This window comes from Dendropsophus ebraccatus, chromosome 1 (assembly GCF_027789765.1).
Source record: "Dendropsophus ebraccatus isolate aDenEbr1 chromosome 1, aDenEbr1.pat, whole genome shotgun sequence".
Classification (NCBI taxonomy): Eukaryota; Metazoa; Chordata; class Amphibia; order Anura; family Hylidae; genus Dendropsophus; species Dendropsophus ebraccatus.
The window spans coordinates 141,770,671-141,787,719 of NC_091454.1; the positions used below are offsets into that span (position 1 = coordinate 141,770,671).

General features: G+C 41.5%; 1 protein-coding gene across 1 annotated transcript; it reads right to left on the bottom strand.

The window, feature by feature from the left end:
• Positions 1-284: 284 nt before the first annotated feature.
• LOC138777849 (uncharacterized) lies at positions 285-14,959 on the bottom strand. Its single transcript, XM_069956340.1, has 6 exons — positions 14,836-14,959; positions 13,990-14,079; positions 9,865-10,030; positions 2,994-3,140; positions 1,322-2,068; positions 285-579 (listed from the first exon to the last, which is right to left on the bottom strand). Exons 1-6 carry the CDS (start codon positions 14,946-14,948, stop codon positions 535-537), a joined length of 1,308 nt encoding a protein of 435 aa, XP_069812441.1. The 5' UTR covers positions 14,949-14,959; the 3' UTR covers positions 285-534.
• Between the last annotated feature and the right edge of the window lie 2,090 nt (positions 14,960-17,049).

A 17,049-nucleotide genomic window follows, 5' to 3' on the forward strand; every position in this document is an offset into this window, starting at 1 on the left:
CATGGAAGTGCCCGCATCCGAATTCACCAGAAATTAAGATCTTCAGTAACACCAGAACGCTCGGTGTTATACGTAGTGTGAACCCGGCCTGAAACATGTTTGCATTGGGAAAAAAAAGCAAACACAAGAATTGTTGATTTTTGCCCGCATCACATGCCAGAAAATTATAAAAACATTATATATTTAAATATATATATATATATATGTATATATATATATATATATACATACAGTATATATATATATATATATATATATATATATATATATATATATATCCCAAACAGGTACTAATAAAAACTACAGATCAAAGTGCAAAAAATGAGCCCTGACAACGTTAAAGACAGAAAAATCACAAATATTTCTGGGGTTAGAATAGGGCAATTTTAAGCATTGCTTCTGTGTTTTTGTTTTGTGAATTTCCTAATTTTTTAAATATGTTTCTCTAATACTTCAAAAGGAGGCAAACACAAAATACAAACAAGTAGAGGCATCTTTTCTCTAAAAATGGTAATTCTACTTCAAATAATGCTGTTATTTCTTCTTGTCCCCAAAAATGAACCTTTTCTGCTTTTCAACCTGTGAAAGAATAAAGAAATATATTACATATATATATATATATATATATATAACTGTTTTTATCGCACCAATTAACCTGATGAATATTCCCCAAAAATATTCCCCTTGTATAACTAAATCTGAGTATTTTTTTAGGGATTACATAATTAGGCTGTGTTCACACTACGTATATTTCAGTCAGTATATGTATATTTCAGTCAGTATTGCAACCAAAACCAGGAGTGGATTAAAAACACAGAAAGGATCTGTTCACACAATGTTGAAATTGAGTGGATGGCCGCCATTTAATGGAAAATATTTGCTGTTATTTTAAAACAACGGCTGTTATATTGAAATAATGGCAGTTATTTACTGTTACATGGCGGCCATCCACTCAATTTCACCATTGTGTGAACAGATCCTTTCTGTGTTTTTAATCCACTCCTGGTTTTGGTTGCAATATGAGGACCACAATACTGACTGAAATATACGTAGTGTGAACCCAGCCTTATAAGGTGACTAATTTCTATATAACTACAGGGTATTGCTGACATGAAAGGTAGACAATATAGTGACACTACAAGGCCCAAAATACAGACTACAGAGGTTCAAATACTTTAGGCCTGTCTGTAAACCAAAGATACCTTGCAATATGAGATATACAGGATTTGCCACTATCTGTAAACCTTCAAATCAATACAGAATAGAAACCCATCATTAGATGCTCTTTTTAGCAAGAGCACAAAGCTAATAATACGCATACCTTGGCAACATTCTGTTTTCTGACAGCTAGCTTTGTAAAATCCCTTGATACGGTTTCATATTGATTGTCTTGTGCTGCGTTTGCTTGGGCCACTTTCTTGTTAACTTCTTTAGAAGTAATCTCTTTGGAAGTCCATGTGGACATCTGATCATAGGAGTTAGTAGTGCACATAGAGTAATTTGATATCTTGTCTACTGTGTGGTATTCATTTGTGTAGAGGTGTTCTCCAAAGGGTATTTGTGCATAGGTGTCTTCGGCGTCTGGGTCAGATACTGCAGTAGGAAACAAGAATGAACTGCCAGGACATTCAGCCCTTCCGTGTGAGAATGGACCACTTATTGTTTTACTGTTAACTGTCTGAACAGAGCTTGCAAACCTCATCTCCAGAACCTCACATCCTGAAAGTCCCTTCAAGCCAGATATCAGCCTGGGATTTCCACTCTCCGCTGCTAATTTAAGCGCTTCTTGACTTAAGGACTGTGGTGTGCTTTGTAAGTGCCCCAAGGCTGAGGGTAAACCATGGTCAAACTTAACCTCAGAATAAAGCACATTTTGGGGATTCATCTTTGTGATATTCTTCTGATTGACTTGTGCTTCTTTTACCAGAGAATAATGAACATCTTTATTAGCACCCGGAGAATATGACTTTCCATTTGCCTCTTTTTTAGGCTTTGCATAGATTTGCTCCTCCTCCTCATTATATTCAGATAGACCAGTGTTTCTCTCTGGCAATGGTGGGGCAAAGTCCTAGAAAGATTTTTTACCTTATATTACTATACGTACTGGTTATAATAGTATTCGAGCCACCATTTAATGGCTGCTAAACATATATGTGTTTACTTCTAAAACACATTAAAGAAATGATACTTTTTGTAACAAATAAGCATTGCAATCCTTTAGTAGCAAGGTACGATACAAATATTATTTTCCTTATGTCCTGTCAGCAGCACAATAATGGGGATTTCCCTGCCCTGCATACTGATAATCACCCTTGTGTTTTTTCTGTGTACTGACCTAAGACAGTCGGGTATCTCTCCCAAGTGTAACTTGCTTCCGTTAAGAAACAGGAGAGCGTATTTAATTTTCCAGGCCTAATAGAGGCTGCAGAGCTCCTAAAACTCACAAATCTTACTGGGATAAAATAGACTGTTACCTTCTACTCATAATTAGTCATTAAACTTCCATAGAGCCAATTCCACCAGAAATCTTTCTACTTCTGTATCTTTTGAGGGCAGTTCTTTGAAAGGTCTGTTCTAGTATCTCTACAGCATTTTTCTTGCTGTATCCCCACTAGCTTATGATTTAGAGTGTTTTTCCTTAGGGTACTAATACATGGGCCGTTGAAGGCCTGATCAATATTGTAAACGAGCACCGATCTGCTAGATTGGCGCTCGTTTACAAGGCCTATTACAGGGCCCGATAATTGTCTAGCAAGGGCTGCACAGACATTGTTAACGATGTCCATGCAGCCTTTGCCCAAACAATTAATACATTACCTAGCGACCTAGAGACCACTCTGCAGCTACAGCCAGGGTGCCAGGATGCATGCAGAACACAGGAGAAGAGCGGGAGCGTGGACAGGTAATGTATTAACTGTTTGTTAAATCATTAGCTGTTGGCCACACATCGCTATTACACGTAGCTACTACACTATGGAAGTTATTAAATGTACCTGTGCACTGGTCACAGTTTGCTTCTTTTGTCCATTCCGGTTATTGTCACCTTTATTTTTAGGAAGTCCTGCTTTATGCTGAGAAACAGATTTTTCTGTCTTTGAATTTGGTCCTTGAATGTTGTCATATTTGTTATTTTCAGAAAACTGTAAAATTATTTATGTTTATAATCATTTTGATTAGTAAAACTGAAAAAAAGTGTATGAGTAATATCATAAAATGATCAACAAACCACAAAGTGTTTAAAGAGACCCTGTCAGCAGGTTTATGCTGTCCTATGTAAGGGTAGCATAAACTAGCGACAGTGAAGCTGGGCAGAATGATGTGTCACTTACATCTGTTCATCTGATCCAGAGATATCCTCCTGAATACAATGGACAATAAGTAGTCCTCTTCATTATGTGCATGAGCCCAGTAGTCTTGGATATTAAACATAAAATAGTGGAGGTCTGCTTCACCTAACCCCTACGGATGGAATCCACCCTCTTCGAGTGCACCACTATCCCAGCGCTCACAGGATATAAATGGATGAATGAATATGAACCAATGTAGAGGGCTCTCTAGAAGCGGGTGGTATGTTGCAAACACTGTGGAGACATATGACTTATGCACCTATATAGATTGTACATCAACATTTATTACTTAAATTCATATATCATGTTTGGTCTGAATCTCATCAGTCGATCATCGCTGTAAAAAACCTTGTATAGGTCAAACTTGTAATAGAAAACAATCTAGATACATAGAAAATACATAAAAATCCTAACTAGTATAAAGATAAAAAAAAGGTAGAACAGTGGAAGAGTAAAAATCTATATGATAAAATCTATGTGTATGGGGAGCCTAGTGAAGTTACCTGCGCCGGGCCCAGCGCAGGCAGCTCACCTGAATGAATTTAGCAGTAGTCCCGAATCTCGAGGTCTGGCATGAGCTCGTATCGCTGTATAGCCGTTAAAATAATTATATTAGTGTCCTGGTTAGATGGTTTTGCTTTTCAGGTTATACACATTGAAGGTAAGATAAAGTGATACTTGAATGACAAATGGTGGGATGTCCACCTCTCACCCTGTTGGTGGTAGCTCTCACGGTCCGATATGGTATTGTAGCGGTAGTCCGTGTCTCAGTCAGTTCGGCTTCTTTGAGATCCGTGCAGTTGAGATCTGATTCAGCACAGTGAGCTATCTCGTGCTGTTTGCGGCGTCCGCATGCATGTGAGCGCGCGCTCTTACTAACTGCCGCTTGGTTTGAATGTCCAGGCAGATACGGCTTAAGTTCGGGATCTATACTCCAAAATCAGTAAGTTTTAAAAGGCTCTGTTATCCTTGATTCTTGAACGCGTTTCAGGAGGTCTACTTGCTCCTTTCCTCAGCAAAGAACTTTGGATAACCCTAGTGCAACCATATCAGTTTGGACTTTATATCTGTTCCAAACATATCTACAAGACCCGTACTGGATCGTTCCGGATGATTTTGCCATGTTTTTCAAATCACTTTGTGCCATATAGTTATTTTGTATAGTCACTTGTATCCCATATAAAACTATATAAATAGGTACATAACCTGGTACGTTAGACTGGATGTTTTCTTTATTTCTTTTGGTGTACTCCACTCGACATGGAGTCAAGATAGGAGTGCTTATCCGAACCTATGAAGGGATGGGTATCTCCTTGTGTGTGGGTACATACATGGATAGTTTTGTTGTTGAATTCCCTCTATGTTCCAACATGATCCTGTGGAGTCCATCTTTAGAATAGATGTGGGGGTATACATATTTCACATCCTCGGTGTGCAGGTGTGGCTTCTCCCTTGTGTGAATTCTGTATGTCCAGTTGTCCAATATGGCTTCTCTCCTGTGTGAGTTCTAATTCCAGTAGATCAGTTTTCCAATATGGCTTCTCTCCTGTGTGAGTTCTGATTCTGATGAATCAGAATAATGGTGCTGCTGATCGATGTATATTATGGACTAAGTGGGTTGGTTCCACTATGTCCACTAAAGCTAGCCCCAGTTTGTGAGCCATGTATGACATGAATTCACATCAACTTACACATACATGTACATCTAAACATATATACATATATATAAATAAATAGATAGATACACCCGCATACATATATAGGAAAAACCAGAAGAATAAATGAATAAGTGAATAAATGAATAGGTGAATCTTAATAGAGCGACGGGAGTCACCAGGGGGCGGTCCAGGCACTGATGAAACAGTCTGGCATTGTACCGTCCGTCGGTAATACCCCCGACGCACACATTGTATCCATGTATGTACCCACACACAAGGAGATACCCATCCCTTCATAGGTTCGGATAAGCACTCCTATCTTGACTCCATGTCGAGTGGAGTACACCAAAAGAAATAAAGAAAACATCCAGTCTAACGTACCAGGTTATGTACCTATTTATATAGTTTTATATGGGATACAAGTGACTATACAAAATAACTATATGGCACAAAGTGATTTGAAAAACATGGCAAAATCATCCGGAACGATCCAGTACGGGTCTTGTAGATATGTTTGGAACAGATATAAAGTCCAAACTGATATGGTTGCACTAGGGTTATCCAAAGTTCTTTGCTGAGGAAAGGAGCAAGTAGACCTCCTGAAACGCGTTCAAGAATCAAGGATAACAGAGCCTTTTAAAACTTACTGATTTTGGAGTATAGATCCCGAACTTAAGCCGTATCTGCCTGGACATTCAAACCAAGCGGCAGTTAGTAAGAGCGCGCGCTCACATGCATGCGGACGCCGCAAACAGCACGAGATAGCTCACTGTGCTGAATCAGATCTCAACTGCACGGATCTCAAAGAAGCCGAACTGACTGAGACACGGACTACCGCTACAATACCATATCGGACCGTGAGAGCTACCACCAACAGGGTGAGAGGTGGACATCCCACCATTTGTCATTCAAGTATCACTTTATCTTACCTTCAATGTGTATAACCTGAAAAGCAAAACCATCTAACCAGGACACTAATATAATTATTTTAACGGCTATACAGCGATACGAGCTCATGCCAGACCTCGAGATTCGGGACTACTGCTAAATTCATTCAGGTGAGCTGCCTGCGCTGGGCCCGGCGCAGGTAACTTCACTAGGCTCCCCATACACATAGATTTTATCATATAGATTTTTACTCTTCCACTGTTCTACCTTTTTTTTATCTTTATACTAGTTAGGATTTTTATGTATTTTCTATGTATCTAGATTGTTTTCTATTACAAGTTTGACCTATACAAGGTTTTTTACAGCGATGATCGACTGATGAGATTCAGACCAAACATGATATATGAATTTAAGTAATAAATGTTGATGTACAATCTATATAGGTGCATAAGTCATATGTCTCCACAGTGTTTGCAACATACCACCCGCTTCTAGAGAGCCCTCTACATTGGTTCATAGTCCTGGATATTAATGAGTAGCAGAAAACATTGCCAACCAGCTGATGATTGGCCAATCAGCAGCTGGAGGCCAGAAGGGGTAAGGGGTGTGGCAAGAACCCCATTCTCCTACATATTAGGAGAATGGGTGAACAGAATGATGTAAGTAATACAGCATTTCTGTCACTAGTTTATGCTGCCCTCATTTAAGGCAGAATAAACCTAGTGACAGATTCCCTTCAAGGTGTCACTGCCGTTATAAAAAAAACTTTTCACATGATAGAGTGACATATCAATAGGAGACCGCACTATGGGACCAGTTCCAGATAAAACGCTTTAGTAGAGGCAGGGGATGCACGCTGTAAGGTCAGCTATCCCGACACTGACCAGCAGACACAATATAAAAAAGGAGTCCAACAGCATCTAGTTAGCTTCAAGATGTGAAAAAATGTATTCCATCACTGAGACAGATACAGCTGTATCTTCCTTGGTGATGGAATAAACCTTTAACAACTTGAAGTTTATTGGATGCTGCTGGACTCCTTGGCAAAAATAAGTGACATGTCAAAAGTTATGACCAGTCCAGGCCTAGGGGTTTAGTCCCTTACCATTTGTGAGAATAAGCCAGGAGAAATCCGTTTTCATCTGCTGTGTAGTTCTCTCCCAGCTCTGTGTCAGTGAAAAGAGTTGGTCTCATTGACTTTTATTTTGAGTCCAACTCATCATGTGAGAGGACTACACTTCCCCCGGCTCTTTCTCAGGATCAGTAAGGGTCTAAACAGATTTTTATTGTATGTACGATTATACCCTCAACATATGATATTAATAGGACGACCATGATGTTGAAACGATTGTATGTTGAGACCAAAATTCTATGGAAAACTGGCCCAGGTAAAGAGCAGCACAGGCATGTAGTATCACACTATACTCAGAGAATCACTACCAGACAGCCAACCAGTGCATGCATTTCACTAATACTGGGGTTTTACCAGTAAAATGCCCAGTTTCCTTGATTAACCCCTTAGCGACCCATGATGTATCTGATACGTCATGGTGCCGCGGGGGGGTTCAGAGACGGGTCCCGCCAGGAGCCCGCTCTGAACGGTGATGCTCCCGGCTGATATCTGCAGCTAGGGACTGCCTCTATTAGCCTGCACGGGTCCCGTTGCCGCGCCGGCTAATTAAGCCTCTAAATGCAGCTGTCAAACCTGACAGCTGCATTTAGAGGCTTTGCTCCGCACGTCCCTGGTGTCTAGTGGGTCGGATCTCCCCCCCACGATGCGATTGCGATGGGAAATTTGTCCTTATGCCCGTGCCGAGGCTCAGCGTCGCAATGAGGCTGATCCTCGCTCAGAAATACATTGCACTGGCCTGCAGCAGGCCAAAGCAATGTATCACAGATCTCAATGATCATTGCTGTGTATATACACAGCATTGATCTCTATAAGAGATCAGTGCTGTGTATATACAAGTCCCCCAGGGGTACTTCTAGTTAATGTAAAAAAAAAAGTAAAAAAAATTTTATTAATAAAAAAATCCCCTCCCATAATAAAAGTCCAAATCACCACCCTTTTCCCATTTTATAAATAATAAATAAATAAACAAATAAATAAACATATTTAATATCGCCACGCGCGTAATCGCCCGAACTATTAAATTATCACATTCCTGTCCTGATCTCGCACGGTAAACGGCGTCAGCGCAAAAAAATTCTTAAGTGCAAAATTGCACATTTTTGGTCCGATCAAATGCAGAAAAAATGTAATAAAAAACGATCAAATAGTCACATATGCACAATCAAGGTAACGATAGAAAGAACACATCATGGCGCAAAAAATGACACCTCACACAGCCCCATAGACCAAAGGATAAAAGCGCTATAAGCCTGGGAATGGAGCGATTTTAAGGAACATATATTTGTTAACAATGGTTTGAATTTTTTACAAGCCATCAGATACAATAAAAGTTATATATGTTACATATCGTTGTAATCGTAATGACTTGAGGAACATATATAACAAGTCAGTTTTACCCCAGGGTGAACAGTGTAAACACGAAACTCCCTGAGATGAAAACAAATTCCTTTTTTTTTTCAATTTGACAGCGCAAATGATTTTTTTCTGGTTTCGCAGCATATTTTATGGGAAAATAAAGTCTGTCATTGCAAAGTACAATTGTTGTCACAAAAAATAAGGGCTCATGTGGGTCTCTAGGTGAAAAATTGCAAGTGCTATGACCTTTTAAACATAAAGTGGAAAAAGCAAAAGCGCAAAAACGAAAATTGGCTTTGACCTTTTGGGGTTAATCATCTAGTTATTTACATGTTCCGCAGATCCTGACTGTCTGTAGCATTGTGTGTTGAGTCTGGTCTCAAGTTACGATGGTCCAGAATGGACCATTGTATGTTGAAAATATTGTATCCTGAGGCCATTTTAAGTTGAGGGATCACTGTATACGGTAAGTCCTTGCACTTGCAGGTTGCTGTAGCATTTTTCTGTTTTTGTCTCTATATTAGACAGAGCAGCGTGCAACCATTTTTTTTTTGTCATGTCAAAACTTTTTTATAATGACAGTGACACTTTAAAGAGGGCCTGTCACCACCCTAGAGCAATGTAAACAACCCCCAGTACTTTATAGGTCAGATGACCAGCAGTCAGACAATGTCTTCTGACTGTTAAATAGATGCCACAATCCAGAAAAATCAACCTCGAGGCCAGGGTCAAACTATGTAAAAACAACAACCATATTTCATAACAACGGCCGTAGTTGTGCAAACTAAAATTTGTGAAATAGCGGCAGTTTTCTTGCACAACTACGGCATTTGTTATGAAATACGGCCATTGTTTTTACATAGTGTGAACCTGGCCTCAAACTGTAAATTAGCCTTTTTCGATCACATTAATGTCTCCCTTCTCTTCTCCAGTCATGCTGGCTTGAGTGACGTCCCTGATTGCTGCGTAGATAGCTTTATTTCTTCACTGCAATGCTTTATCTTGGCCAAAGACATTAGGCTCTGCCCAGATTTAGCTTTCAGAGACAGATATAGTTCTAATCTTCACACATGTACACAGATATGGCAGATTATTTTGAAACGTCACCTAAAATGACAGATACGCTTTAATTTAGGGGTCTGGTCTAGGGTCTGAATAAACTTAGGGGTCTAACCTAGGGTCTGAATTTATTGTGTTGCTATAGAGGCTAGAAATGGCTGCAGTAGTGAGGGGTAAATTATACCTACGCAGTAGTCAGATGTCATCATATCTGTCTGCACCAAATGGAAAGGAAAAAGAGAGTGAATGTCTAAAATCAGAGATGTCACCAGTGAGTCACTAGATGTAACTGTACTGTAATATATATACTCTGCAGATTGGCTGTGTATAATTGGTTTATTACCGCTATATGGTAATTGTATGGTGGTATCATCACAAAGTGCCCTTATTTGCATGACCATACTTACAAATACAGGTAACATACCTTAATATAACACAAAGACAGCTTCTCTCCAAAGGGCTCAATGGGTGCATTTTGGAAATGAGATATCAAAGCAGGCAAACTGTCATGGGAATAAGAATCCCCCGATACTGCCAATTCTCCATTTGATAACTGGTTTATAACAAAATGTCGACACCTGTCTTTTCCTCTGTAAAAAAGACAATAGAGTGGATTTTATTCTTAAAGTATAGATCCAGGTTCATAGATATCTCCCACACAGGAACATGAACTGGGACGGCCTTAGGATGGATGGCGCCCTGTGCAAAACTTTCTTTTGGCGCCCCCACCTTGGTTGATACCCCCTATTAGTAACACAGACTATCTATCTATCTCCTATTTCTCTCTTCTATCTATCTAGCTGTATTTCTATCTCTCTCTCTCTCTCTCTCTCTATCTCTCTATCTATCTATCTCCTATCTATCTCCTATCTATCTATCTATCTATCTAGGTATCTACCTATAAATCTACAGTATCTATCTAGCTGGGTGACCTCTATCATACTGACTACAAGATGCTGGTAAAGCTGGGTGACCTCTATCATACTGAGTATAAGATACTGGGAAAGTTGGGTGGCCTTCATCATACTGACTACAAAATGCTGGAAAAGCTGGGTGACCTCCATCATACTGAGTATAAGATACTGGGAAAGTTGGGTGACCTTCATCATACTGACTACAAGATGCTGGGAAAGCTGGGTGACCTCCATCATACTGAGTACTATACAAGATGCTAGGGAAGCTGGGTGACCTCCATCATACTTACTACAAGATGCTGGTAAAGCTGGGTGACCTCCATCATACTTACTACAAGATGCTGGTAAAGCTGGGTGACTGCCATCATACTGTGTACAAGATGCTGGGAAAGCTGGGTGGCCTCCATCATACTGACTACAAGATGCTGGGAAAGCTGGGTGGCCTCCATCATACTGACTACAAGATGCTGGGAAAGCTGTGTGGCCTCCATAATACTAAGTATAAGATACTGGGAAAGCTGGGTGACCTCCATCATACTTTGTACAAGATACTGGGTGACCTCCATCATACTGACTACTATACAAGATACTGGGAAAGCTGGGTGACCTCCACCATACTGAGTATAAGATACTGGGAAAGCTGGGTGACCTTCATCATACTGACTACAAGATGCTGGGAAAGCTGGGTGACCTCCATCATACTGAGTACTATACAAGTTGCTAGGAAAGCTGGGTGACCTCCATCATACTTACTACAAGATGCTGGTAAAGCTGGGTGACCTCAATCATACTTACTACAAGATGCTGGGAAAACTGGGTGACTGCCATCATACTGTGTACAAGATTCTGGGAAAGCTGGGTGACCTCCACCATACTGACTACTATACAAGATACTGTATCAGCACCACAGCAGGCACATACCCACTTCAGCCCATACAGGATAACAGGACGCACAGACTCCCGCCATAACACAGAGAGCCGGTAACCTATCAACGGCGCCACGTGACCTCCTTGTCTATCATCAGGCGATCGCCACTCCTGGTGACCAATCAGAGAGTGCTCAGTATCGTCCCCTCCTGGCTCCCCGGGGAACCGCCCTGACTGTTCGGTACCTCAGCTACTAGGAGCCGCCGCTGCCGTACAGGAAGATGACCCCACACTGACAAAAATTAATGTCAAATCAGTGGATTAAATTGAGAGTCACCGAGGGGTCACGAGTGACTGCAGCAAAGACTCCCGAGGTCGGAGGGGAATAAAAAAAAAAGATTATTGTATAAAAAGTGCTGGAACTCTCTAATAGTCGCAGTTTTTTTCTGTATCTCTGCTGTCTGTCAGGGAATAGAGTACAAGTACACACCTAGGACCTCTCACAGCTGCGGAATGGTGTGGCTCATTGCACACAGGATGGAGTTGTAGCAAACCCTCAGCTGTGAGAAACATCACAGGATTTCATTTAATTTTCTTAAAAATAAAACCGTGCCGCTCCAGGTTGTTTGTGGTATTGCAGCTCAGCCCCAGAGAAGAGACTGGAGGGAGCTGCAATACCTGGTGTCACCTGTGCACAGGAGTGGCGCTGTGTGCTAGAGGAAAGCAGCCATGTTTCTCTAATGCTGTACAATCCTCCGAATGTCTGAGATCCCCAACCACATCAGTGTCCACATAAAATTATGGAGGCTGCTAAGGTGGAGATACTGATGGGGGTTTGGAAGGAGACAGGAGGGGGTACAGAAGATGTCATGGTGAGGGGGACAAAGATGATGTCATGGTGAGGGCCCTGTGCACTCTGCAAGGAAAGTCCGTATCCACGGTAGGCGCCGAGGGGGGGGGGGTTGGTCTTGTCAACGGGGGCGGAGCTTACCTAAAGTTACCCGGAACTGTCTTCAGGAGCGCCCCAAACCAGCCACTATGCAAGGAGGGTAAGCAGCCAGTTAGGGGGGGCGCTCTGGCATACAGACAGAATGTCTGTCTGCCAGAGCAGTAAGGTGTGCAGCTGACTGTCTGCCAGAGCACCCCCCAGCTGGCTGGGAGTGATGCGCCCTGTGCAACCCATAAGGTTGCACACCCCAAAGGCCGGCCCTGAACATGAAATCCTCCCGGTTTGTCCACAGCAACAGAATACTACCACTACCCAATGGAACATCCACTGTTAATAACAAGATGGCATTCTGTAGTTACCTTCTGTGGAGCAGCAGAGATATACTCCTTTTATGTGAATACAGGCCAAAAGTTAATCTATACTACACTAATTTTATGTGCACAACAAATACAAAGAAAAATGCTCCGTGCCCACTTGACATCATGGTTTTTACAAGCATAGAACTAATGTTGTGGATATGGTTGCTTGCAAGTAAGGCTACATTCATACATTTCATTGTCTTTTCCATAATTACAGACAAATTAATAAAGGCTATTGTTTTCTTTAGGCTTAATACTGTCCGTATGTTTACAGATACGTAATCTTGCGTCTCTGTCAGTATATATATTTATATATAAATATATATTACATTGCAGACTAGCATCTTTTAGAGTTTCAACCACTTTCTAATGTCTGTTTTGGCTGCACGTAGCTGCTGCATCACTATGCCACCTGAACTCTTCTTTAAAACTTTGTGTCTTTAGCGTTTAGAGGTTATTATTGTATTAGGATGGTTTGGCCTGTCAGCCTGAGTGTCTCCTATATCACAGATAATATCATTCTCCAAACCATTAGCAAGTTAGAACACAATTATATTACAGTAATCCTGAGAGAGCAGGAAGTATGCAAGAGAAAAACAAGCAGGAGAATTGCACATAAATGACATTAAACTATAACATCAATTCCAAATGTGTTAAACTGGGAGCATTTACTGAAATGCTTTCCAAGGATATGACAGCACAACTGGAACTGTCTTGCTGCCTATAGATAATATCTCCACCTAAAGGAAAACCTCTCTCCAGTTTCAGAACACCGCAAACAACGCAGGAGCCAGGAGATAAGTGTTTTTTATTTTTTACTGTTATGTCCGCTCACTGGTTTTCCATGCAGGAAATCTGCTGCATTTACAAATCTCACCCACATATTACCTAATAAATCCGCAACAAATTGTGGGCTACATCATATCTATACAGATAATGCTGTGTCACCTCCCCACGCCCGTCTGCCAAGAAGGCAACTGGGACTTCTGCCTGTAGTACAAGGGCAAAAATCTGCACCTTCTCCGTAGTGTACGCCAGGGGTGCACATTAACAAATGTGCCCCTTTGGGAGAAGTACTCCTATGTTCACGTTAAGTATATTCATGTTGTACACTTCCAGAGTGGTTTTGTTTTCTATGAGAAATAGTGGCATAGCAGCCACAAAAACCTATAGAGGTACAGGACAAGACCAATACTATGTGACATAACGCAAACCCTTGTGTAATGCCAAGGTGGGGCATGCTAACAGCCTTTCTGAGAACCATAGTGTAGAAGGAAGATAGGCTGCGTGGCCTGTGATAGAACCTCCAGCTGATTAGAGGAAACAGTGCCCCTGTTTTAAAAATAAAAATTACCTGTTCACTCCTAAAAGAAGCCTCTCTTACAATCTTATGACTATTATGTTGGCTATAGATAATGGAGTATCTTGAAACCATTAGCAATGTGGAAAATTAAACTTACTTATAGGATAGAATGTAGCCAAAAGTTCTTGGGCTCAATCTGATAATAAAATATCCTATATCCTTGTTTTTCAGAAGTTCTTCACAGTCTCTGAAATAAAATTCTGCATATTCATACTGATCCACTTAAAAAATCTCACATTATACATTATTTCATATATTTAAAAAATGTACACAACCCCCTCACCCCTTAACCATACTTTACCCCGACCCCCTTTATAACCCCACTTTCTTTGTTTTTTTTCTACATAAGGGCCCGTTTACACTGAGCAAAAGTGGCACATCTTCAAGCGGAGCCCGCGCCACGGAAGCCGTTTGGATTATCACCTGTCACATTGTTTCAATGGTATTTCACGTGTGCCTCTGCTCTCCACCCAAAGAATTGACATAAATTATGAGTTTTTAAATAATATGAACTTTACATAGTAAGACCCTGTGAGAAGGGTGTATAGGTATTTATTATGTTTGCCTATGAGGGGTAGTGCAAGTTGGGGCGGGAGAAGGATCTATTGGTGGAAAATCGGTTGTAACATGTTGGAGATACTATTGCAGAAAGATGTCACTGTAGGGCATGATCAAAGGGTATGCACAAGTGTATCTTTAGATCCACATATTCCCCAGCAAAGGTCTCTTTCACAATCTTTATTTATCAAATTTTCCCAGCAAAGGTCTGAGCGTGTAGGATGTATTTTTCTGAACCTGTCTTGGGTATTGTAGACTGGCTTTTAATATTTCTTTTACATCTTGAATGCAGACGACAGGGTCAGAAGTGAGGAAAAGTGTTACTTTTTCTCCTTCACAATAAACTCTTTAAAATCAAGTATAATATGGCAGGCGTTGCACTTACCTTCTTGACATAATTCCATGAAACCAGTCAGGAAGACCATCATCTGAACTCTGCATCACTGGCAATTCCATCGGACCTCTACCTAATGTCCCTTTATTGTCATTTTTTGACATTCCAGGATGGGTTGCTCTTTCAGTGTTAGAATACCCAAAGTGGTGACCTGCCTTTTATATATACAGTACAGAGATATATAATTTGCCTATTTTACTTCTCCATCTAGTGAGAGAGAACCATCAATACATCTATTGTTTTAGAAGCAGAGCATAAGAAATAGTCTTTGATTGTATTACATTGTTGCTCAACAACATTAAACACTAACAAAAAAAAAACCTGTCCTGTGGTTCATTGTATGAGAGTTTACAAGAACATATTGCTTTTCATGTATGCAAATATCTACTAAAACAAGTGTGCAATATAACCTTACGTGGAAAAGCTTGGATATTTTGGGACATTTGCTGCATTGTTTAACCCATTCCCGCAAATGAACATAACTGTGCGTCCATTTTAGCATTGAGTTGCCACAAATGAATATACAGTTACAGAGGCAGCATTTAACAGGGCTAACAGAGGCAGAAATCTTCCTCTGTTCACCACTGGGGCTCTGCAAAGTCCCAATGGTAGCCATGACAACCAGAGATCTTACTAAGGCCTCCAATGTCCTGGCTATAGAAGCTGATCAGGCTCTGCCCTGAGGCCAGGGCCGGGACAAAGGGTAGGCAGGGGTAGGCGATGGCCTAGGGCGCCATCTTGTGGTGAATGACAGGGGGCGCAGTGAGTGTCCATGTATTATATTAAATGCATGGCCACTCACTACAGTAACAGAGACTGATGTCTGTGCTCCTGTATTGATATTCCGGGAATATGTGCAGAAGCAGGAACTCTAGTCTGATGCCGGAATTCCTGCTCCTGCACTGTATTGGCGCCCCTGCTGTGTCTGTGTCCTTATAAGGGCGCACCCACAGCTGACAGGAGGCTCAGAGCAGGGGAACATCAGCACTCTGCTCTGTGCCATTCACTTCTAGATCGTAGCCTGCATTAGACCTGCGTTCTAAAAGTGATCTGGAGCAGCCAGTATTGTCTTCCTGGTCAGGCTGCTCCATGATATCAGTGTGCAGCCTGAACCAGGAAGCATCCAGGAGGACACAGCAGCGTGGGAGCCATTGGTGAGGTGAGTAGCTGGCTATTTTTTTTTTTTACTTATCCAGGAGATGGGGGACTACAGGGGGACATTGGAGGGGGCAAAGGAGGAGGATTATGAAGACAGTGGAGAGGGACTTCAGGGAGATTATGAGGACAGAGGAGGGGGACTACAGTGGGTCTACAGGGGGAATATGAGGACAGAGGATGGGGAACACAGCAGGGGAACTACATGGGGAATATGAGGACAGAGGAGGGGGAATACAGGGGAACACAGCAGGGGAACTACAGGTGGATTATGAGGACACAGGAGAGGGACTACAGGTGGGCACAGAAGGGGAGCTACAGGAGGAAGTATGACTACACAAGGACACTGGATGGGGGATTATGACTACCACTGGGCACAGGATGGGGGGATTATGACTACATGAGGAGACAGGATGGGGATTATGACTACCACTGGGCACAGGATGGGGGGATTATAACTACATGAGGAGACAGGATGGGGATTATGACTACCACTGGGCACAGGATGGGGGGATTATGACTACATGAGGAGACAGGATGGGGATTATGACTACATGACATGGGGACATAGCATACGGGGGATTATGACTACATGAGACAAGATGGGGATTATGACTTCACAGGGGCACAGGATGGGGGGATTATGACTACATGGGGGGAGGGACACAGGATGGGGGGATTATGACTACATGAGGACACTGGATGGGGGATTATGACTACATGGGCGTCTAGGATGGGGGGGATTATGACTACATGAGGAGACAGGATGGGTATTATGACTACATGGGGGAATAGGATGGGGGGGAATTATGACTACATGAGAAAGAGGGGGGGTTATAATAGTGTGAAGGTACAGAGGGGATCTCATTAAAGGAGAAGTCTGTTAAAAAAATTTTATTAAAGTATTGTATTGCCCCCCAAAAGTTATACAAATCACCAATATACACTTAATATGGGAAATGAAAAAAGCACTTTGTAAGCATTTCCTGTAATAAGTGTATATTGGTAATTTGTATAACTCTTGGGGGGCAATACAATACTTTAATAAAA